Source organism: Phalacrocorax carbo, chromosome 15 (assembly GCF_963921805.1).
Source record: "Phalacrocorax carbo chromosome 15, bPhaCar2.1, whole genome shotgun sequence".
In the NCBI taxonomy this organism is placed as follows: domain Eukaryota; kingdom Metazoa; phylum Chordata; class Aves; order Suliformes; family Phalacrocoracidae; genus Phalacrocorax; species Phalacrocorax carbo.
In genome coordinates this window covers 736,496-759,224 of record NC_087527.1, presented here as the reverse complement: position 1 = coordinate 759,224, position 22,729 = coordinate 736,496, and the positions used below count along the sequence as shown (strand labels likewise).

At 44.0% G+C, this 22,729-nt stretch overlaps 2 protein-coding genes across 3 annotated transcripts in view; both read left to right on the top strand.

The window, feature by feature from the left end:
• The window catches only part of BCR (BCR activator of RhoGEF and GTPase), a 111,793-nt gene extending 104,277 nt beyond the window's left edge, over positions 1-7,516 (top strand). The window contains exon 23 of the mRNA XM_064466411.1: positions 130-7,516. Coding sequence (XP_064322481.1) covers positions 130-219 — 90 coding nt within the window. The 3' untranslated portion in view covers positions 220-7,516. The remainder of the gene's footprint in view (positions 1-129) is intronic.
• A 4,852-nt stretch (positions 7,517-12,368) lies between these two features.
• The window catches only part of SPECC1L (sperm antigen with calponin homology and coiled-coil domains 1 like), a 72,203-nt gene continuing 61,842 nt past the window's right edge, over positions 12,369-22,729 (top strand). Inside the window, exons 1-2 of one of the 2 annotated variants that reach the window (XM_064466534.1) lie at positions 12,369-12,460; positions 18,650-18,768. The gene's annotated coding sequence lies outside the window, so the exon portion shown is untranslated. The remainder of the gene's footprint in view (positions 12,461-18,649; positions 18,769-22,729) is intronic. The other variant, XM_064466532.1, reaches the window with a different exon arrangement.

Sequence of the window (22,729 nt, the reverse complement as noted above, 5' to 3'; positions counted from 1 at the left end):
GAATTCTTCCGATTACACATGGTATTAAAACAGATACATAACTACAGGATGTTCCTGTGGAGACTCTCAAATAGCTGGGGTGAAAATGAATTAATAGAGCTTTTCTACCTCTTTTCTTTTTCTTTGCAGGTTCAAGTTCTTCTGTACTTCCTGCAGCTAGAGACTATCCCTACCCCAGACAGCAAGAGGCAAAGCATTCTCTTCTCCACAGAGGTGTAGGTGCCTGTGATACCAACAGGACACAAAAAACTGCTCTTGGCATCAATCTGCCACACCTGAGAAAAAGACAACCAGTGTTTCTTCAGACGTGACTGGCCTGTTCCTGTCCTGGGGCATTGTGGCCCTAGCTGCTTCTGCTGTTTGTTAACCAGAGACAATCTGAAGAGAGAGGAGAAAAATCTCTACTTCTGACTGGTAGGACCAGAACGGAGCTGGAGCTGTGCAGAATCTCCACTAGAAGGAGCAACAGACACTTGAACAAATGCACCACAGAGTGTGGCTACTGTTCTTGTTGGGAATGTGACAGAAGGTGTTCCTCATTTTATGGATTTCATTTATCATAAAGAAACTTCAAGATTTCTACTGGACCACTTGACAGGATACCCCTTTTTGGGTGAGGGGGAGTTCAAGGATATATCACAACTGTGTCTTTAATAACTGCTATTTTTAAAGTACTGTTCTAGGCCACAAAGAGCATTGCTTTGCAAGAGGAGAAGGGAAGGGCCTGGGATCTAATGCTCCCTCCTCAGAGATTCAAGTCTTGATTTGAAGAGGGTTCTAAAGAAATGAAACGGTTTTGTGTACAACTAGAGCTGTTGGTTTGTTTGGGGTTTGGTTGTTTTCCTGGTTTGTTTTTTTTTTCTCACCCACCCCTTCCCTTGCAGAATTTATACAAACTCGAGGGAAGGAGATGCCCAGCTCTCGCCTGTGTTGCACTTCTGATGGGGTTTGGGTGAAGGGAGCCAGACCCAATCATGTTACACTATAACTAAATATCGCAAATTAAAGAGAGGCCAGGAGGATTAGTCAGGGATTCTGTGTTTGATTCTGTTGTTTGTTGGCAGAGAAAAGCAGGGGCAATATCCCGACAGGATTGCTAAATTCCTTAGACCCCACCAGACTTAATGAAAATTAGTTGGGAAGGCTGTTAGTTCCCAACACTCCAAAGAAAATAAGTTATCGCTGCAAAATTAACTGAAGCATTTGTGGACAAAAAAAAAAAGTCAGTGGCTGTAAGTTTGGCTGGCTGCTTACTCCAAACTTTGTTCAGAACATCTTTTTCTTGGTACTTGAACTTTTGGAGGCGTTGTACATTGCTCCTACAAGTCTTTTTCTGATAGATACAAATACTTTGGTAAAATGTGTCAGAATGTACTTTCTGGACAATCTAGCAAGTAGCATGCATTGTGCGCTCTCGAGAGATTCCAACCGTTTTAAGTAAGAGCAGTGAAGAAATCTCTATGGAACTACATCCAGCAGTACAAACAGACTAGCCAAGCACCAGCTCTGGGTTTCCCTGCCCAAGTCAGTCCAAGCCGCGGGAGTTAGGCAGGCGTAAAGGGCAGTGGTGTTTGTCCAGGGTATTGAAAGGATGATCTCGTTGCTGGTATCCAGAGCAGAGCATTCTGGCTATGAAGCAGTTGTGCCAAACATCAGGGGGTGGGGGGTGGCAGTGGCTCCGCTTTCATAAAGTACTCTGGCCCCCTTCGCTTCCTACCCACTTCGGCAGCATCCATGTAGTGGCGTCCGTCTGTCATCCTCCTGGTGGGAAGAAAAGAACAGCTTGCAGACAAGGGAAGGAGTCAGCAGGGGAAGGGGAGGGAGGGCCAGATACTGAAAGATTGGTGGAGTTAGATTGTCAACGTCATTTGAGGGGAAATACGACAAAGAAAGCAACCCCTGTTATGCTGAATTTCACATTTTCTGAGAGGTGATCTGCAACCTCTCAATTTAAAACAAAAAAATCCAGAAAACCAAAGGAGTAGTTCAAACAGGTGGAAAGAAAAAAATTGAAGGGAAATGATTTTGTAGTCACTAATTCTGACTGCTGCATAATTTCCGAAATTATTGTACTGTGAAGTTGCAAATTCAAAAAGGAACCAATATAAATTTCAATTTTGTGAGTATATCAATATTTTGCATGCTTTGTAAGGATTCTTATAGGAATTTAATATTGCTTAGTATCCCTCCCTCCTTAGGTCTGGGAGCAAACCTCTTTGTAATGTAATGTACAACTAGAAATTCCTTCTCTCGTATGTATTTCTACTACATTCCAACTTCTGAACCCGTAAAACAGAAGAAGTGTTTATAGTAGGAGGTGCTTTGTGGGGGGAGGGAGGGAATGATGGCAAGGAAACTTGAAGGCTTAAGATTTGGATTTTTTTTTTTTTTTTTGCCTTTCTGAAGGCAAAAATTAGTCACAATCCTGAAAAACATTGACTTAAGAAAAGTCATGCAGACCAGTAAACCACACTCCATGGTTTTGTGTTTATCTATTTGTTCTCATTTTTACCTAGCGGTTCTATATCAATCCTTTTACTGTGAGCTGCGCCCTGCCCCATCCCAAGGCATTGTCTGACGTAGCTGAGGCAGCAGCACTGCTGATGACCTCATTTAAAAGGTGAGAAACCCCAGCCAGACTACACCGGCTGATGGGGCAATAGCCTTTTCCTTCTGGGGCTTGGAATCTGTGGCTGGTTTTTGCAGTGTTGAAACTGGAAAGCAATACCATAATGACTGTGCCAATTTCCTTTTGCCCAATTTTTTTATTTATATAGGAAGTTAATTTTAATATTAAATTTCTGATCTATAGTATGTAACCATGAGAAAAGTGCTTTTGCTTTGGTTACTGTTACAGGTTGTTGCTTTTAGTCTCTCATTATAATGCTCGGTTCTAATGTAACATTATCTAACATGCAGGCATGTGGATCAGGGAAAAAAAATTAATTTAACTTAAGCCGTTAATTATTTCTGCTACGTATGAATATGTTTTCCCCAAAGCTGGTAATTTTGGGCTGGAAAAGATAGCGCATCTTATTGCTGATGATGAAATCATGGACTGATTTGAAATATGAGAATTGATTTCTTGAATTTCCTTTAATTTTGCAATTAAGTTTTTTCGAATAGCCTTATGTTTTCAGAAATTAAGTATTTCCAAAAGGCTTCTATGTTCTTTTCCCAGGGGCCTTGGTTGGGGGTTCTTTGGTTTGGTTTGTTTTTTTGCTTTGTTATTTTTTTTTAATAAGCCTTATCATACTTAAACAAAAAGGGAATTGCAAAACTTGGCTTTAAAGAAGACCTTCTGATTTCTAGTCTTATATATTCCCTCGCAAGCTGTGTCAGAAAACCTAACTCTTCCATTCTCTATATCAAAAAGGTACAATACAAACAATGTAAGAGCAAACTTAGCAAAAAAATACCCTTTCTGTGTGCACTGGGAGTTGATGCTCTTTCAGTTTCTAGTGTATTGGAGGGACCTTTCTGAAAAGGTAGCTTTCAGCAACGGGAACCTGAAATGCTAAAACTTTAAACTAGAGAAATTCAAGCGGTTAGGATAGTCTGGGTGTCTTCAGTTTAAGGAGAGGAGTAAGCATCAGTTTCCTGGCATTTAGAGACGATTTTAAAATTCTCATGGTGTTTTTTTTTTTTTTTTTAACACTGAATAGGTTTTTAAGTAAAATTTTAAGAAGTAAAGCAAACAGTGGGGAAAGTTTTCAAGGATGAACAAGAAATAACAGTTACTGGATCAGTTTCAGCTTCGTGTTTGTGCGTGCTTTGTATGGGAGGGGAGCGTCTGAAACCAAATTGAAACACATCCATTCAAATGCTGCTGGTGTTCTTTATTCTTGCACAATTTTAACAAGTTGAGATAGTAGCTGAGCTATTTCAGGCTGTATTTTAGTGCTGCTGTTTTTCAATGTATCAGCTAAGGGCAAAATACAGCAGTGAGGTGACTCTGTTGATGCCCACTGCCTGCCTCAATTCTGACCTTCAGCTGCGAGCGCAAGGCAATCAGCATGTGCCGTATGAAGCAAAACTGCAATTTTTCTGTTGGCCACAGGGTGTTGGAACCACAGAGTATGTTTATGTGAGATGCAGTATTTTTACAGTTTATTCATTTTACCAGTTTAAAATCTGTTTTATGGTTGTTTGTTAGTTTTCTAGGAGTTTATTTAAACAAATGTACTGTTCTTTAAAGCAAACATGGATCTCCAAATTTGTTTGTTGCCCTTGTAACACTGGAAGGCATCACAATGTATTCGCTTATCTTAATGTGCCATTCTTTCAAGTATGTATAAAATGTAAATTGACCAACATGGGTTTTTAAAATGTTTAAAAATCTGATGGCAAAAAATCAACCCTCTCTGATTCCTCACTAGTTAATGCTTTTGTTCCAGTGCTTGGTTATCTACTGGGGTACCACCGCCAGATATGGCCTTCCTATTATGGAAATTTTAGTAAGGCGTGGGAAATGTTTTAAGAAAAAACCCTACCCTTTCTCTTTTTACTTTAATTCAAGAAGATGGGGACTTGTAATACCAGAAGACCAGTACGTACATTCATGCTGCATTTAAGGGATTTGCTTCTCTTCCTTGAAGAAGAAAACACTGAAAGGGCAATTCCTAAGTAGATACAATCAAATTAATCAAATTCTTGGTGTAGTAAGTCAGTCACTTGTTTATTCCCTCTTAAATTTGTAGTCCAGCTGTGGTTTTCTTTGTAAACTTTGCTAGCATTGTCATAGTACCGTTACCAGAAAACTAAGTCTGATACCATTCACTTTCTTTAACGTAGGGTGTGTGCAGCTGAGGTACTGCAGCCTTCAATTAATATCAGCAGTTCTCCTTTCTGCATGAGAATGAAATGACTGTTCATATGTATTCTATGAAATTTCTCATTGCATAAAACTAAATACCTGGATTGCCCTTAAAACCAAGAGAAGCCCTAAAGGAAGCACTTACAGTTAATGATTATTCCTTAAAAAGGTTTTAGGGAAGAGAAAGAACACAAAAATGGAAGAGAGAAGCATAAACAGGAATTGCTTGGATCACCTGGTCTGGAACTCTAACGAAGTCCTCATTTCATGTTACAGAAGATGCTCATGCTCTAGCTAACATGAGCAAAGACTGTCTTGCCAGTAAATAAACAATAACCCAGGAAGGCCAGGTATTTAGCCACTGTAGCCTCCCAGTTCTGATGTGCTGCAACCCCTCTTTTTTGCTACTGAAAATTCACAGCTCAGTGCTATGAAAGCAAAGCTTATAATTTGCTCTCTACCTCCCCCCCCGCACCCCCGGCAATAGACAGAGAGGAATAACAGAGTCTGTGTCTTACCGCAGGTGAAACACCACTGCCAAGGAAAAACGCTAACAGAACCAGAAAGCTCAGCTATTGCTTAAGCTCAAGGTCTGTTTCTGGGCTGCAACGATAAAATGCCACAATGTGCTATAATGATGAAATGGTTGAAACAGTAGGACCAAAGCAAACCTGAGCGTACTTGTTACCTTGATTCTCTTCCTTCCATGACCATATCACTAGATTTAGGCCTTCCAGGTCAAGGAAATACACAAGTGCTATTGCTAAGAATTAGAAAATTATTAAATGACCCAGTTTGCTTCCACTGTTTATTCTCTTTGTGTCGCCACCTCAGAGTGGAATTGCAGGAGACCATTGTAAAAACTGGCAGGTAAACAGTGTGAGTATTTCCCATGTCATTTATTTCCTACTGCCAGGTTTCACCTTTCAGTAAGAAAGACCCCTCCTTTTCCAGCAGAAACCACATCATTCTGTACTGTACAAACTACCGCACTGGGAGGTTCCGTTCATAATGGAGCCATCCCTGGAGATAACGAAAAGATTTCCAGCCTTTTGGTGCAGAATGGATCAGGTGCTGCTAAAGCTTTGGGCTCCTGTAGGCCTGTTTTGCGAGTTAAGACTATGTTATTTATACCTGTTCAAGCATATTTGGGAATTAATATGATTACAGGGCCTAGCAGAAATGTTTGCTCTGTTGCTTTGTCTCAGTTGCAGTCGTGTCCAAATCCTCTTGTCAAAAGTGGTTCATCAGAATGGAGAAAACTTTTTTTATTTTCCAGTGGAGCTTTTGTTTGTGTAACTGTTGCAGTCTTTCTCCCTGGTGGTAGGATGTTCTGAGAACCCAGGACATCTACAGATGAACCAATTCTGTAATCGGCAGAATCATTCATATGGCAAGGCCATCTCATATTCCTGTGGATGTACAGAAGGGCAGGCTTGTGTACAAACCAGCTTCCTGCCAGGAAGGAGAACACAGCCGTTTTCTACAGGTGTTGCTAAACAAGGATCACAACAGGTAGAGCCCACCAGTGAGCAGGTGGCCTTGGATGCTCACCTGTCCCCTGGGGCAGTCTGAGTGAGGCCCAGAAGGCAGCAGGGGGAAGAGAGTCATCCAGTTCCTTACTGTGCTGAGCTGAGCTGAATGCCCATCTACATAGAGTAGCTCAAGTTTCCTCCATTTTAGCCCTATTTTGGGAGAAATTAGGACTACGCTAACACCTAGGGGTACATGACAATATGCAAGCAGCCAGCTGAAAACCAACCCATATCTAAACACCACTCCATATATAGCAGGTGGTAACATAAAAGCTCCCATAGCAAAAGGCTGTTTCTTCACAACAGCCTTTTCTCATCCCTTCACGGCTTCTCTCAGCCTAAGGGAAATCTTGTTCTGGGCTTCACAGTTACATATGAAACTTGCAGAATCCTGGATAAAACTTAGCAATGCAGGGACACGTTTTGAGAGTTGGGGTACTAGAAGCGATTACTGAGGCACCAAAAAGAGCTTAAGGAATCGCTGTGTTGGATGACTGGAAGCATCACAATGAAGCAGTGAATTTAAATATGATCTCACAGCAGAACACTGTGAAATATCCTTTCTGTGTCTGTCCAGCAAAAAAAATAAAGCTAAGCCTTCTCTTGCCTTTGTAAGTTGTGTAGTTTGTTCTTATCTCTAGTATTACAAGTGTTTACAATCTGTGAAGAACTCCAAGGAATGAGTTAAGACTATTTATTTAAATATAAATGCAATTAAATTATATAATTAGTGCTACATTATCAGGTGTAGAAGACAAACAACTTGTTATTATTTGGAAAATTTTGGGTTTCATCAGAGTTAATGTTGTTGTTGTTTTAACACTACCATGTTAGGGAGTCAGTTTTTGACATTTTATACTGCTGTTGCTAGTGCTTCAGTATCTCCTAGTGCTCTGGTTTTGGAAAAGAAAACCTAATCCTAACAGTTTAATACTAAAAGGTATTGAAATTGTACTGCTAAACATCTCTCAGTTTAGGCCCAAAGAGAGGGGGGAAAAGGAAGGGAGGGGGATTTGTCATTCTGGGTTTGGTTTTGGTTTTTTTTCATTTTCTGAGAAAAGTGACATGAAAAAGGGATCCAAAAACTGTATTGGGGGAAAAAAAGTCTAAGGCATTTGTAGCCTTTCTTTGTACACAATGTTAAATAAAATCTCCTGTATCTATGTTTGTCAGGTTCTTCTGGTCTTATTTAACTAAAAACTGGGCCTACATTAAACTGAATGTGTGAACTGCACTGAACTGAGTTTGCTAGAGGTGTGGAATTTAACACTGGTGGTTCAAAATAAAAGCTATTTCATGTTTTACAAGGTAAAAGCTACATCACTTGTAATCTAGAGGTTAGTACAGGGTTATTGCTGAGTTAAAACAACTATAACATGTTGAAATAGTTTACATATAAGATAGAGAAGCAGATGGGCACAATGGTCCATTTTCAGATCTGTACTCATCCTTTCCTAGGAGTACTGCTTCAAAATGCAGCCAAGTCTCAAACCCTGTAATCTTTACATTTGTGTGCAGAGCACTTCAGCTGTAGTTACATATCCCGTAAGAAATCAGCTCTGGTCTCGAGTTCTTCAAATATTGCATGAAATTCTTGGTTTTTGTAGGAGTCAATGTGGAAACTGAATCCGTTATTTAAATCAAGTTCTCCTGGTGCTTTACTTAAATAGTATTTAAATTATTAATGTAATTAAAGATTTACAGAATCCCAGGTTGGCAGGGATCTGAGATCAACTAGTCCAACCTTTCTGGGAAGAGCACAGTCTAGACAAGATGGCCCAGCACCCTGTCCAGATGGCTCCTGAAGGTGTCCAACGTGGCCGAGTCAACCCCTTCCCTGGGGAGATTATTCCAATGGTGACTGTCCTCACTGTGAAAAATTTCCCTCTGGTGTCCAATCGGAATCTCCCCAAGAGCAACCTGTGTCCATCCCCCTTGTCCTCTCCTTGTAAAAAGGGAGTCTCCATCTCCTTTGTAGCTGCCCCTTAAGTACTGGTACACGGGGATGAGATCCCCTCTGAGCCTCCTTTTCTCAAGGCTGAACAAACCCAGCTCTCCCAGCCTATCCAGTACATTTATGTTTTAATATAGTCCAAATTAAATATAAACCTCTGTAATAAAAAGACGTAGCTGACTGTACAGTGTTCAAAACTACATTGAAATAAGGTGCAGGTCAAGACAAAAATATATCATGCTTACCTCTGAACTGGGAAAAGAAGGGGAAACTCAATGACTGTTATTGAGACTTCCTACCAGTGGTGTATCTGTATAATATAAAACAGTTTCACAGTAGTTTTCGGATAGCTTCAATGTGGAATTCTTCTCCAAAATGATTCTCACTCAATAAGAAAGCATACCTTTGTAGTGCAATCACACTGAACAGTATTACGATGCCCCTGAGCAAACCTGGAAGGTGTCATGTCCTACCACAGGTGCTGGCACCTACCAGGACCTCTGCTCATGCAGCCCCCGCTCCTGCTGCGTCAAGCTCTTCTCTGACTGCCAGGCTGGTGCTTCTCCCAGCTGCTGTCCCCCACTTGAAGATCCTGGGTGAGCAACAGCAACACACCCACTGGCTCGAGATTAATTGTGGCATGCAATCTTGTGCAAATTCAGCCATTATATGCTCACTTCTTCCCTGTGATAAGAATGACCGAAGGTTAAGGCTGGAGCAGGATGAGAAAGAATGTATGAGTGCATAATAATCATGGATGTTCCATGCCAATTGCAACACAGTCCCCTCCCAGGGAAGTGTCTTTTTATTTTCTGGGCAGCCCTTGCCTTGTCTCCCGAGGCTGGGACAGGCTACCCCGAGGCAGCTGCTGCCCCAAGGCCCTGCAGAATACAGTGCTCAGCCTGAGTCAGGATGAGCCATACCTGCCCCACTCTCAGAGATATTTGTCTGCTATTTGTTAGAGCCTCCAGGTATGGAGATGCTGTAATCCTCTTGGGCAATCTCATCCAGAACATAACCACAAGGAGAAAGTTCTAGTAGAGTTGAACCACTCTTGCACGCATTACAGGACATAACCAGTGAGGTGGACAAAGAACTGGCTCAACAGCAGTGCTCAGAGGGTCATGATCGAGGGGGCAGAGCCTGGCTGGAGGCCTGTCACTAGTGGTGTTCCCCAGGGGGCTGTGCTGGGTCCTGTCCTGTTCAACATAGTCATCAGTGGCCTGGCGAAGGGACACAGCGTCCCCTCAGCACGTTCGCTGGCGATCCCAAGCTGGGAGGGGCGGCTGATGCACCAGAGGCTGTGCTGGCATCCAGCGAGGGCTGGGCAGGCTGGAGAGCTGGGCCCGGGGGAGCCTCAGGGAATTCAACCAGAGCCAGTGCAGGGTCCTGCCCCTGGGGGGGAACAGCCCCCCGCACCAGCACAGGCTGGGGGGGCCCTGCTGGAGAGCGGCTCTGCTGAGAGGCCCTGGGGGTGCTGGGGGGCAGCGAGGTGACCCTGAGCCAGCACCGGGCCCTTGGGGCCAAGGGGGCCAGCGGTGTCCTGGGGGGCATGGAAAGGAGTGTGGCCAGCCGGGCGAGGGAGGTTCTCCTCCCCCTCTGCTCTGCCCCAGTGAGGCCACACCTGGGGGGCTGCGTCCAGTTCTGGGCCCCCCAGTTCAGGAAGGACAGGGAACTGCTGGAGCAAGGCCAGCGCAGAGCTGCCAAGGGGATCAGGGGCTGGAGCATCTCCCTTGGGAGGAAAGGCTGAGAGACCTGGGTCTGTCCAGCCTGGAGAAGAGAAGGCTGAGGGGGGATCTCATCAGTGCTTATCAATATCTGAAGGGCAGGTGTCAGGGGGATGGGGCCGGGCTCTTTTCAGTGGTGCCCAACGCCAGGCCAAGGGGCCACGGGCACAAGCTGGAACACGGGAAGCTCCCCCTGAACACGAGGACAAACCCCTTCCCTGTGCGGGTGCCAGAGCAGGGGCACAGGCTGCCCAGAGAGGCTGTGGGGTCCCTTCCCTGGAGACATTCACCCCCCGCCTGGACGCCGTCCTGTGCCGCCTGCTCAAGCAGGGGGTTGGACGAGGTGATCTACAGAGGGCCCTTCCAACCCCCACCATTCTGTGATAACACTGCAAAATTATGTAGTTTTTTTCAGTGACCTTTTAAGTTCCCGAACTAGGATACCAGCATACGCACTGTCAGCTAGCAGCTTGTTCATTAACTCACTGAGCTGAATCAACCACGGTCTGTTTCCTGCTTAGAAAACAGAAAGCAGAGCCCCTTCGTGGGCTACCACAAGAAATACATTGTACAAAACAAATGCAAACATTTTTCACATCCCTAATACAGAAGTAATGCTGCTGACTGTCATTGAAATGCCTGGTTTTTACTGATAAAAAACTTAAAATCAGTCCAAAGGCTGAAACACAGAACAACATTTCGTGGAATGTATCATGGGTCAGAAAACCAAGTGGAATGACATTGGTCATATTGTTAGAAAACAAACATCAGAAGTATTACTTAAGTATAAAGGAGCCTTTCAACATCAAACAAGTACACCATGCCTGTGCAGCACCCTTCCAGGGGAATCCCTGCCAGCTAAGAGCAGGCAGACCACCAGAGAAACAGACTGGGATGAACATCTAAATAAAATGGCTGATTTCATAAGACATATAACTAGTAAATTTTTCCCACAATGTAAATCAAACTATGTTGTAACATATGCAAGCACAAAACATCTCAGTTTTAAAAGGAACGCTAATGAAATCTAGAGGTTACTTACTTTCATTTACAATATTAAAAATTAAATTTCACCCAAGATGAGAAGGGGACTGTAAATCATACTTGCCCTCACCAATCCGCAGCCCTATGAATTTTAGGAAGGAACATACCTCAAGGGAGAGGCTGCAATGCAATCTTAAACAGAAGCATTGCCTTTGACAAAACAGCTGAATTGCTGTTGGGAGAGAGGTTTAACCCACGGTCTGAGCTAAACAGAAACCCTGATGGGGTAACTTTCACAGGGATGTGTCAAATCAGCACATTTTCTTAGTTACTGTGTTCATAGCACTTTCCAGCCAATGCCTGTAAATAGAGCCTCTACTTATACCTCCCACTAAAGCACCAGCCCTGTAATTTGGGCTTATTAACAGCTGTTCCTTGGTTTTCATTACAGCAGTCATACATCTGCATAACAACGATGAGCTACAAGACGTAGCTCAGTGCAGTCTTTCAAAAGGAGCTGAAAGTCCGAAAGCTTGTGCTTACACGCAGTTCTTGGAACCTAAGACGACAAAACCATTCCCTACAACATTCAAACTGCCTCTATGTACTTCTCGCTCAAGTGGGAAGCTCTAATCAATGTAACAGTGCACTGTGCGGCACAGGCGCGGGCTCCCCAGCTCACAGCCCCTCCGCCCCTCGCCCGGCGGGGCGGCTCCGAGGCCGCCGGCGTTCGGCCGCCAGCCTCGCCGCGCGCTCCCGCCTCAAGGTTTCTCTGAAGCGTAAAATCCACGGGTTTATTCCAGGGGGAAAAAAAAAAAAAAAGCACGAAATCCCTTTTTTTCCACCAGAGCGCAATCCAAGCATCGGGACGGGGGGGGCGGCCGCCGCTGCCGCCCCGCCGGCCGCCTCAGCCGGGGGACGGCGCGGGCCCCTCAGCGCCGGGCCGCCGCACCCAGTGCGGGCAAAGGCCCCGCGCCGCCCCGCCGGCGGTTTCCCGGGCGCCAGCCCCGCGGGCAATGCCGGGAAACCCGCCGCCGCCGCCGCCGCCGCCGCCGCCGCCGCCGCCGCCGCCGCCGCCGCCGCCCTCCTTCTCCCTCCGCCCTTCAGGTGCAGCGCGGCGCGCCCCGAGACGCCTCACCCGGCCACGCCCCCCGGCGGGAGAGGCGGGCGAGCCGGGGAGAGGGCTCGAGGGCGCATGCGCCGCCCCCCGTCAGCGCGGGGTTGGCGCCTGCGCAATGCAGTGGCACCGCCCACGAGGGGTGGGGCGGAGCGGAGGCGGGCGGGGGGGTCGCTGTCGTCCCCGGGCGCCCCGCCGCGCCCCCTCCCCCCCCCCGCCGGCGGCGCGGCGCGGCCCGGTGCGGAGCGGCCCCGCGCGGAGCGGCCCCGCGAGCTCCCCCGAGACTCGGGCCGCGCCGCGAAGAAGCGGGAAGGAGGCGGCTGCCCGGTAAGCGCCAAGCGCCGGCGAGCCCAGCCCAGCCCAGCCCAGCCCAGCCCTGACCCCCTCCCGACATGGGGGTCGCCCGCGGCCGCTTAGGCCCCGGCAGGGCCTGTGCCCCGCGCTCCCCTCGCCTCGGCCCTGCCGGCCGCAGCGCCTCACGCCGCAGGGAGCCTCTTCCCGCGCCGCCCGCCGCCGGGCTCAGGCTCGGTCCCCTCCGCGCCGCCGCCGCCCCCTCTGCTCCAGGGGGTCGCCGGCAGCCCTGTCAGCCCCGCCGCGCCCTCCCCGGCCGGCTCGGGCCCGGCGCTGACAGCCGCCCGCTCCCGCCGCGCCTCTTCCCGGGGGCCGCCCGCCCGGCGGCGGCTTCGTCCTCCCCTTTATCCTGTCACCCATGTTGCGACCGTCCCTCCGCGGCGCTGGTGTCAGGGGCGCCCCGGGTGAGGCCGGCTCGCCCGCCGGGGTGGGCGGCGGTGAGGTAACGGAGGAGGGTTTCGCGGTTCCCGGCTAGCGGGGCAAGCTCGGGTTTGCCCGCGTTGGCATCCCACGGTGAAATCGTTGGTTTCACGCTCCTGGCTTGTTTCTGCGGAGAGGGATGGTGGCGGTGCGTCTGAGGGCTTTCTGAGGGGAGCGTGTAGCGCCCGCGCTTCAGCAGCTTTGTAGCGAGGATTTGGTGCGGTTGGGAGGACCTTTGTCTGGATTCTGGTCTCATGTTTGCCTGGAGTGCCAGTTTTCTGCATTTTTATATCCCACAAGTTCCAGTTTTTTTGCCTGCCCTCTGCCTTCACAGTATTACCTCTTGCAAGCCTTACGTGACCTGGTAGTGCCAGGGATGGAGGAAAGCGGGTTCCTTTAGCTGGGCTAAAATCAGAGAGTCACCAGCTTGTGCTAAGAGTCTTCTATGCTTTGTGTCCTCAGAGAGAAAAACAATGCAGTGCTGATGCTTGGGAAACCGCATGCTTCTCTCCACACCAGCATCTCACCATCTGTGATTGCATAAAGTGTCCCTTTGTGCTAGGATCTGGAAAACATAGCCCTTTTGTAGGAGAAAACTTGTCTTAAATGGTTCCACTGGGTAGAAAGTGTTCTGAAGAGCCATAGGTTCTGTCAAAGGATGTACTTTGTACAAGCTTTGCTCACCCCAAAAGCAAACATAAGCCTTCTGTTGCTGCTTCCTGCTTAATTAACGGTATGGACTTTGGCTGCTGAAATGTAGACAAACTAAAGCCAGTGGCTGCTTTTAACTCTGTGGATCATAATATAGATCTGCAGTAGCTCAGAAGTACAAATTGTCCTCCCTCCTCCAGCCTATTTGGTTGTTGTTAGGTAGGAAATAACAAAAATTAAAAGAGCAGGTCATTGTAAACAGTCTGAGATTAAAACTGAGAAACTGAGATGGAGTAGTCTCTTGTTTCTTATAACACTGCCACTTAATTTTCATTTAATGGGGAAATAAAATTCTAGGCTGGTAGACCATGTGAAATAAGAGAAAAGAAAACTTGATTTTTCAGATGTTTTTTTACGTCTGAAGACCCATGTCTATTTTTCTTTCTTTATTGAATTATTACAATATGTAATTGTGGGGAACAAAACATCTCAAATCTTTTAAAGTTATTGTACTGTCACATATAGTGCCATCTAGATAAACACTGCAGCTCACATTTCCCAGTTCTCTTATCTGTTCAAGTCAAAGAGCTGTTTGTTGACCTGAATTTTGGTGTGTCATTGGTAAAGATCTCTGTCCTCTCTTTAGTAGTAGAAAGGACTGTTTTATTAAAATTTGATGATGGTGGAACATCACAGTGGGCAAACCTCTGCACAGGGATTTTCAGTTCTCATGGACGGCACTTTTTATTGTGTTTTGCAGCTTACCAGCTCTGCAGGGTTTTCTGTTTCCCTCTGTATTTGAAGGCAGTCTGGTATCTGTGGCCTCCCAGGCATGCTACCAAAGGTGTCTTCTGCATCAGTCCTGAGGAGAGGCTTGAGCGAAGGTTTCACTTAATGGAGAGTGTGTCCGTAGTTGCAAATCAGAGAAGGCTTGGGTGTTAGGCTGAGGTTTGGCCTGTGATCGTTCACACTAGTAAATTGTCAGTGTGGTCACTAGCATGGCTTAGCTAGGGCCACCTGACGTTTTCCTTAGCCCTATCCGGGCATCATTCAAAGGTGGCAAATGCCAGGACTTCTTCAAACAGACAGGGGAGGTGGCTACCATTTTCTGGATGGGGGAGAGGGGAAAGTGATTTTGGCTATATAGTTGCAGATCAAGCGGTGCAGGTTTGCCTCTGGACCGGAGAACAATCTCTGGCTTGGGTTAGTTACTAATGTAAGGTGTAGCCAGTGAGTTTTAGAAGTTTCTGTCTAAGTGCATGTTGGAATAGTTATTTTTATGCTGCAAAGATGTCATCGTACAGAACGGATGAGGTGATCTACGTTAACATTTTTAGGTATGAATAAACATATACTTGCAAGTAACATGGTGAAGGGATATAAACTTGTGCCGTTTATGCTTTACTGTTAGTACGAAAGAAGAAAATATGTTCTCAGAGGTGGAGGTGTGCGATGAAAACTGCGTAAGAGATCTTTCACTAACATACTTAAGGAGTTCTTTTTTTCTTGCCTTGGTCTTGCGACGTTGGAGCCCGTCTTGCCAAATAGGATCCAGTTCTAGGAGTGTATAATGCTGTTAATGTGACTGGATCTCTATTGCTTAGTGGAAAGAACAGCATAAGAAATGTTATACTTCTACTTCCGGGCTTCAAAAAACACCCCATTTGATCTTTTTTTAGTCTTTATACTGAAAAAGGGAGGAAAAAACTGGGTGTTAGAAGCTGAATTATATACTTAATCATAGCCTTAAGTGACTAGTCACAAGGAACATATTACTTGTTCTTTTGAACTTATTCCAGCTGAAATGATCAGAGGAGCCACCATTTGGAGCACGTAACAGTTTAATGCAGCCTGCAAGTAGTCATAGGATACTATCTTTTAACATATAAATAATTTATCATTAGCGTGTTCACACACACATGCATGATTTTCTTTGGGAAAGAGGACTGCAACTCCTGATCTTCATCTTTGACAGTAAGTGTCTTGGGATACCGTAATTTTGCAAAGAACTGACACTTTGTTGCAAATAAGTGGCAGAACTAATAGCTTCCCAAATTTCAGAAAAAAAAGAGTAATACAAGAATAAATTGTGAAGTTAGGTAAAAGGATACTTTTTAAAGGGGATCAATCTGCAAGGTTTCAGTACCAGAAAAAAAAAAATCATAATATAGAGCTAGCCATTTTTTACATATTAAAGGGTTGTAAAGCCACTTAAGCAAAATGTCAAGAGAGAAAATAACTCATTTTTACTTACTTCAAGACTTGGTTTGACATTTATGAAAGGTAAGACTTGCACGGTCCTCAGTTAGTTTGATTTTCCAGGACACTCTGCCAGAATGAAGCCAAGCTAATGATTGCCTGCAACTAACGAGTATATATGCAATTTTATTGAGGAAAATAAACTGACCATCTAACATCTAGTATTTAAATAGTATTAAAAAAGAATAAAGGTAGTATTGAAATAGTCGAGTGATGTATTTGATGACATCAGCCTGAAGGTATTGGTATTTTTCTGATGTTAGAAACATTTTCTTGACTTGGTCATTTAGCTGGTGTATGGTACGTGTTCTGCACAGGTACGTGCAGTGATTATTCACTTCCTGTGGGATAGACATTTTGGGGGGGCGGGAGTCGGAAGGCTTGACCAGGAGGCTGGCATTCTTAGCATTCCTTGACACTTTCCATGTTCTTCATAGTATGTTTCTATATCCGTTCTTCATTAAAAGCACACAGTGGTTTTGGCAGATGGAGCCTTCCTGAAACTTCGGCTACAGAATTTCCTTGTTCTGTGAGGGTTGGTGCTGGAGAGGCTCCTTCAATGTATTTCACTGTTCATTGCTAAGATGTTGGCAGTCTTCATATTGGCAAGTCTTAACTGACACAGACAAGTTTATAAAAACGATCTATTAGAGCTTGACTTTCTCTGTTTAGCCATATGATTTTTTTTCTTTTTTTCACTTTTTACTGAGTTGCCAAGCTGTACGGAGCTTAAAGTTTCTTTTATTTAGCAAGCTAAATGATACTGATATTTGATAATGGGTATGCATTTAAAGTAGTATCTGTTTTGCAGTTAAAAAGCTTGCTTGCTTTGCAGACAAACAGTCTTCTCTGTTTCGGTTTGCTTTTCCTTAAGAAGTAACCAGCATTGTAAATAGTTAATGGCAAATATTTCCTCTGAGTCCCTGAAGGTCTGTTCTGGAGGAAAAGAGGAAAAATTAAAACTGTTCTTTATAGACATGACTCCTACAACAAATCTGACCAAGTAACTCTGTTCATTTGGAGTTCTAGTTTTGCTTTTATTTTTTTTTCTGTGGCCAAAAAAAAAAAAAAAAAAAAAATATCTATCTTTCCTTGCAATGGCAGAATCATGCAAGGCTACTTTTTATCTGCACTTGTTTATATCAAATGGACAATTATGTGTCTTTTCTGGAAATTATGGATTTCTTAAATAGATACAGTTGCTGGAAGCTGTCATCAAATTATTCTTGACTTATGATTTGTAAATGTGAGATACATCCTTGAATGTGGCACTGTCACTGGGTTTGACTATAACTGATAACTTAAAAACATAAAATTATCCAAATGTGCATTATAAGAACTTCTTGATGGTTTTCTGGAAATGTTTCTGATACCTACCTGTAAAAAGTAAAATGTCTATGTACAGAAGAAAATTCCATTGAGTCTAGAACTTTTGGATGTTAGTGTCCTAAGTAAAGGATACTTGGAGGAAAAAATAACTACGAAGACTTCAGTACAGCCTTTTTTTTTAGTAGAAAGACTGCATTCTACTGAAGGGAATGGGAAGACTGTTCTGAGGCCTTCAGCCAAACATCAAAGGCTTGCCACGAAACCTGGAGCTATAGGAGCTTCTCAAAGAAATACCATAAAAGTGTTTCACAGCAGAAAGCACTAAAGTGCTAGGCACTTGGCATGCCATGGTGGTATCAGCACATCAGCAGTCACACCAGGTAGGGATGCCGTACTGGTCCTGGACTTTCAGTGCTTTCCCAGGCTCCGCCCCCATGTAGAGTCCCGCATTGCTCCAACAACCAAACTGTCCAAGGAAACAGGGACTCCGTAAACTGGTTAGTGATTCATCCTTTTCCAGAAGGCTTGGAATAAAAATGTGGGAGAGAAACAGTGTCTTATCTGTTTTCCTGGGGGGGTGAAATAGTGGCTGCAGATGGGAGTCTCTCCATCCTGTGCCAAAGACTTTTCTCCTATATGACTCAAATATACGGCTTTCAGCTTCCACACTGGGGTAGGTAAATACTCCTCCCCTAGTGATACCAGGGTATTTAGGAAAGATTTGCATGCAGTTCTGTCTCTTCTCTGCCAAGCCTGAAGGATTTTAAACTGAGTAATGAGCGTGCTGCTGACAGGTCTTGGAGGTGAAGGAAGATGTGGGTCAGAGCACAGAATTCAAATCAATAGATGGCCAATCTTCAGACCCTCTGCAGTGGTCTGAGTGCCCTGTTTTGTCTTGTGTTGATTGCTTAAAAATAACAGTTATCCAGTTCGTCATCTTGCGTGGAAAGGGGTAGTGGTTGGGCAGCAATAAGATGTTCATTTAAATCAGGGCTGTTGCTGGGTGTCCAAGAGCCTGAGACTGAATTAAAACAAATATGGGGCTATGCTGTTTCTGAAAGGGTGAGCATGCCTTCTTATTCCCAGTTCCCAATTCTGCTGCTTTCTTTGCGTAGTATTTAGCAATTATGAGGTGAGTCAGATCAGTCCTGATCTGACTGAAAGACCAACTCATCAAAAAATGAGCTATGATCTCTAGAATGGAAAGAAGGGAGAGGACTGAGGAAGGTGTGGGGCTGCCTTTTCTGGTTGCAGGGTACAATTAAACTGTTTTTGTGACTAGGTTAAGCAATCCCCAGCAGGCACTTCCCTCCCCCAGCCTTAGGATGGCTGGCTTGTGGATGGGCCATTCCCTGGTCCAGCTGAGACCAAGATGGTCCTTCTGGGGCTGGGAATCCCAAAGCCATAAGCACCGGGGTGGGGCTGGGAAGGTCCTTAGGGGATGTGTCTCCAAATGCTTCTCCTGTTCTCTTTTTTTTTTTTTTTTTTTTTGTGCAATGCCTTCAGGAATGTTGCCAAACCAGGTCGGTGGTGAAGTGGACATAGTGAGCACCCGGTCACCTCCCAGCTCCAGAAATCCAGGCAATAGAAAGTCCTCAAGTTGAAAATACAGTAGTCAACAGCTGGTAAGAACAGATCTGTCATGGTAACCATGCTGGAAACAGGATTTGGGCTTTTGCATGAACTGAAGATCTGACAGAGTGTTTTGGATGAAGATGGGACCTGGTTGAAGTTATTCATTTATCTCACAGGTTTTACCTGCAACATACTTGTATTGGGAGCTGCTGGTCTAGCTCCTAAAATAGCACGTTGCACGTCCTTTCTCTGTCCCCCTTTTTCTGATGGGAGCTTGGCTACTGCCTGCCTTTCTTCTCCCTGTGAACTTTATGCTGCAGAAGCCTTTGCAACCATGTTAATACAAGAGTTCAGCTGACGATGTTTGAAATGGACAAAAGGGAGAAGGTCATCACTGGTCACCTACTCTAGCTGTCACTTTTGGGAACAGCTGTGCTAGAGACAGAGTACATTGCAATGAAAAGTTATCTACTGAGCTAGTCAGTTTGAAACAAAAGGAAGCTGTTGTGTTAGTCGTGCACCTTTTGTTGTGCTATTCTGCCAAATTCCCTGGTCTTAAAATTATACATTGCTGGTTTTGAGAGTACTTCCCTGGCAGCGCAAGGGAAATTTCCATATGTGCAGGGGAATCTGATTGTTGGTTACGGATTATGGTGTATATATTTAGGGTTATATGACACCTAATACACTTTTGTAACTGGAGGGTTATTGATTTTTGTAATAACTCTTACTTTAGGACATGCTTGGAATAACAATAGATAAGAACGCTTTCAGTTAACATGGTTAACTGACCAAGTACCACTTTTTAGACTAGCTGCTTTCATAGTTAAACTGGCCAGTCCGTTGGGAGATTTATTGTGTTAATTTCCGCCCCCCTCCTTGAAAACCTACAGTGCCAAAATAAGAGTTGGTTCTATTTTATTGGAATATTAACATGAGGGTTTACAGAGAAGGTTGAGATTTCTGCGAAGTTTGTTTAAGGCTTTAAATTCTGACATAGAGGTATAATCACTATCCAGGAAGTAGGTATATATTACATCACCTGTTAGTGTACAGCTTAAAAGTTGGATGCAGCTGTGAAATTTACTAAAAGGAGTGAAAAATGACAATGTAGCCAAACCCAGTTTTTTTGTGTCCCTCCATGTTTATCATACTAATATTCTTCATATTATGTTCCCTCTCCTGTTTCCTTTATCATGTTCTGCCAGTTGAGGTTTATCTCAGCTTGCACTTCAAGGGACACACAGACTGCCTTCAGATATAAGGATATTTTTCATTACGTGTGTTACCATCACAAGTAAAACAAAACCTATATAATGTGGATGGTATTCTCATCTACAGTGTGAGCAGCCCTAGATAATGGGCATGCTGCAGGGTACTTAGCCCACTTGGAATATTTTTTAGCCAGCTGTAGGATTGATACCAATAAGGTATAGTTTTGCCTGCTCTTTTGTTCTGGTTTCCAAAACTGTAATTCAAAAAGGAAAGCTTCTGAAGGCACAGTCAGTGTAGAAGTTGGTGCTGAGACAGAGTTATGCACAGTGCTCCCTTCCTTGTGAAGCAGATTCTCCACATTAGGAATAATTGGCTGGATTTAGTTGCTGAACAGTTGTTTTTAGTTTCCTCGGCAGTGGTTTGAAATAGCAGTTGTTTAAAGTAGGAGCTTGAAAACAAAACTACATTATTTAATTTTGTTATGAAAAGGCTTTTAGAGCACAGTTGGTAAGTTTAGGAGTTCTTCTGTAAATGTTCCTGTCACTTGTCTGGAATGTTAAGTATTGCAACGGTTACACATTGCTCACAGCCGTTACAGTTCTGAAGTTTTCTCCAAAGAAGGAGTAGAAAAATTTAGGTGTAAAACAGCCAATTCTTGCCCAAAGCTCTGGTCTTTCTGCCCTTCTGTTTGAAAGAGAAGTAGCAATAGCAAACGTGGCTTGAAAATAGTGAACAGATAATGTAACTTAAAGGTAGAATTCCTATTTTTGTATTTCCACAAGTTGTAATGGAAAACTGTAAAAGCCCTTTTGAATTTTTAAGATAGAAAGCAATAGGAAAGTCTTTGCTCTCTAAATAACTACCTGCAGCAATTGTTCCAAAATTGCAGCACCCATAAATCATTGACATCTGTGTATTTTCCTCACGGCATAAGAACGTAGCAGTCACCGCCCTGACTGGAGCAGGGATCCATCCCACCTGGTGCTTTGGGTTCAGCCATGGCTGCCAGCAGATGCATCAGGAAAAAAATCCAAAACCAAACTCTTCCCTCCTACCCTGACTACGTTCCTGTCCTGCAATTATTTTTGGCTCAGAGGGATTTCTGAGCCCTTTGTGCTCAGCTGTTTAGCATCCATTAGGGAATTCTGCTACCTCGTGCATGTCCAGTCTCCCCTTCCACTTGCGCTTCATGCAGCAACAACATTCTTTCAATCTGCATTAAAAATATGCCCATTCTTCTGACTTGGAACCTGGCTCTAACTTCATTTGTTGGTCCTTAGTTCTAGTGCTGGAAGAGATTATTAAAAGCCAGTCCCCGTCTGCCTTCTCAGTGCCATTCAAGATTTGATAGGCTTTTGTCATATTGCCTGTGAGATGTCTCATGGGAGCTATTATATACCTTTGATCTTATTTTTGCCCCTTTCTGAATCTTTTTCAGGTCTATAAGAAATCCTTTTTTGAGGTTGAGAGACCAGAACTGCAGATATCAATTGAGTGTGGGTAGATGGGCAAAAAACCTGTTTTGTTGAGTGCAATATTTGTGTTTTATGGTTTGTTTTCTATTCCTTTCTTTAATAATTCCTGGAATCGCTTTGCTTTTTTTGCCTTACCCCAAACACCGTAATGATAGTTTAATGAAGGTGTGAATAAAAACGTTGAAGCCTTGCTGAGCAATACTGATGAGCTGAGAGCACATTTATATATACGAAGCTGAGGTTGCTTTTCCCAAGAGAGTTACCTATGTCTAATTTTATTAGCTGTTTTTATTGTCCAGTTAGTCTCATAAGGGTCTTCTGTGATTCCATGCAGTGTCCTGTTATCCTTGGTGTCTTAAATTACCCTCTAGCATCAGCAAACCTTCAAGTCGCTAGAACTGATGCCTTGATCTTAAGCAATAAAACAAGTGCGCTGCTTTCTCTGGGGTTCGGGAGTCCCGTGGTTAATGGATTATGTTTTTGGAATTATTGAGCAAGAGACATTGTTTTAGAGTGCTTGTGCAGCTTGAAGGCTGGAAGTTTGAGCTCTGGACATTATAAATGTAAAGAACTCTGTCGTTTAGGCTAGCTTATTTCATATCCCAGACGTTAAGTTGTTGGTGACTGCTGTCTTGCCCGTGGAGAATTGGGGGAGTTCTGAATCTGTGTTTTACGAGGCGTTGAAGAGGCTGTATTTCATAACCTTTTCTTCACAGTTCTGCCTTTTGGGACTGTGTAAGTGACCTAGAAATGTCATTCCCTAATTATTTGGGCAAAAGTTGTCATCCTAAATATATCAAAACCAAAGAACTTTGTACAAATAAAGAGTGAAAGTGTACCGATTCCATTGCTCTTAGATGTGAATATTTCTGTTTTCCTCTGTATTTTGGGTATTTGATGTTTCAGAAATGCTCAGTATCCTCAAATTTGAGGGATCATTTCTTTCTGTTTTTCTGGAACTAATAATTCTAAGATTATTTATAAATTTCCTAATAATTCACAATTTTTAATAGATAAAACTGCTTAACACTTCTTGATACTTTGTATTTTCAACCAAATCAAAAGGCTCATACATTCATTGCTGTTTAACCCTCTCTCACCTTACAGGCACAGGAACCTATTTTTTGGACTCTTATAATTGAGCCTTACTTTTGTGACAGCAATATGAGCATAAATAAGCATATTAAATAATGGATGAGATTAAAATAATCACAGTAAGAAATCATACCCTCCCCTTCAGTTTCCACGTTTCTGAAGAGTACATAAGAGTAACCCTGAAAGCATTTCATGTTGGCTGGGTGGTTATGTCATATCAGTTTAC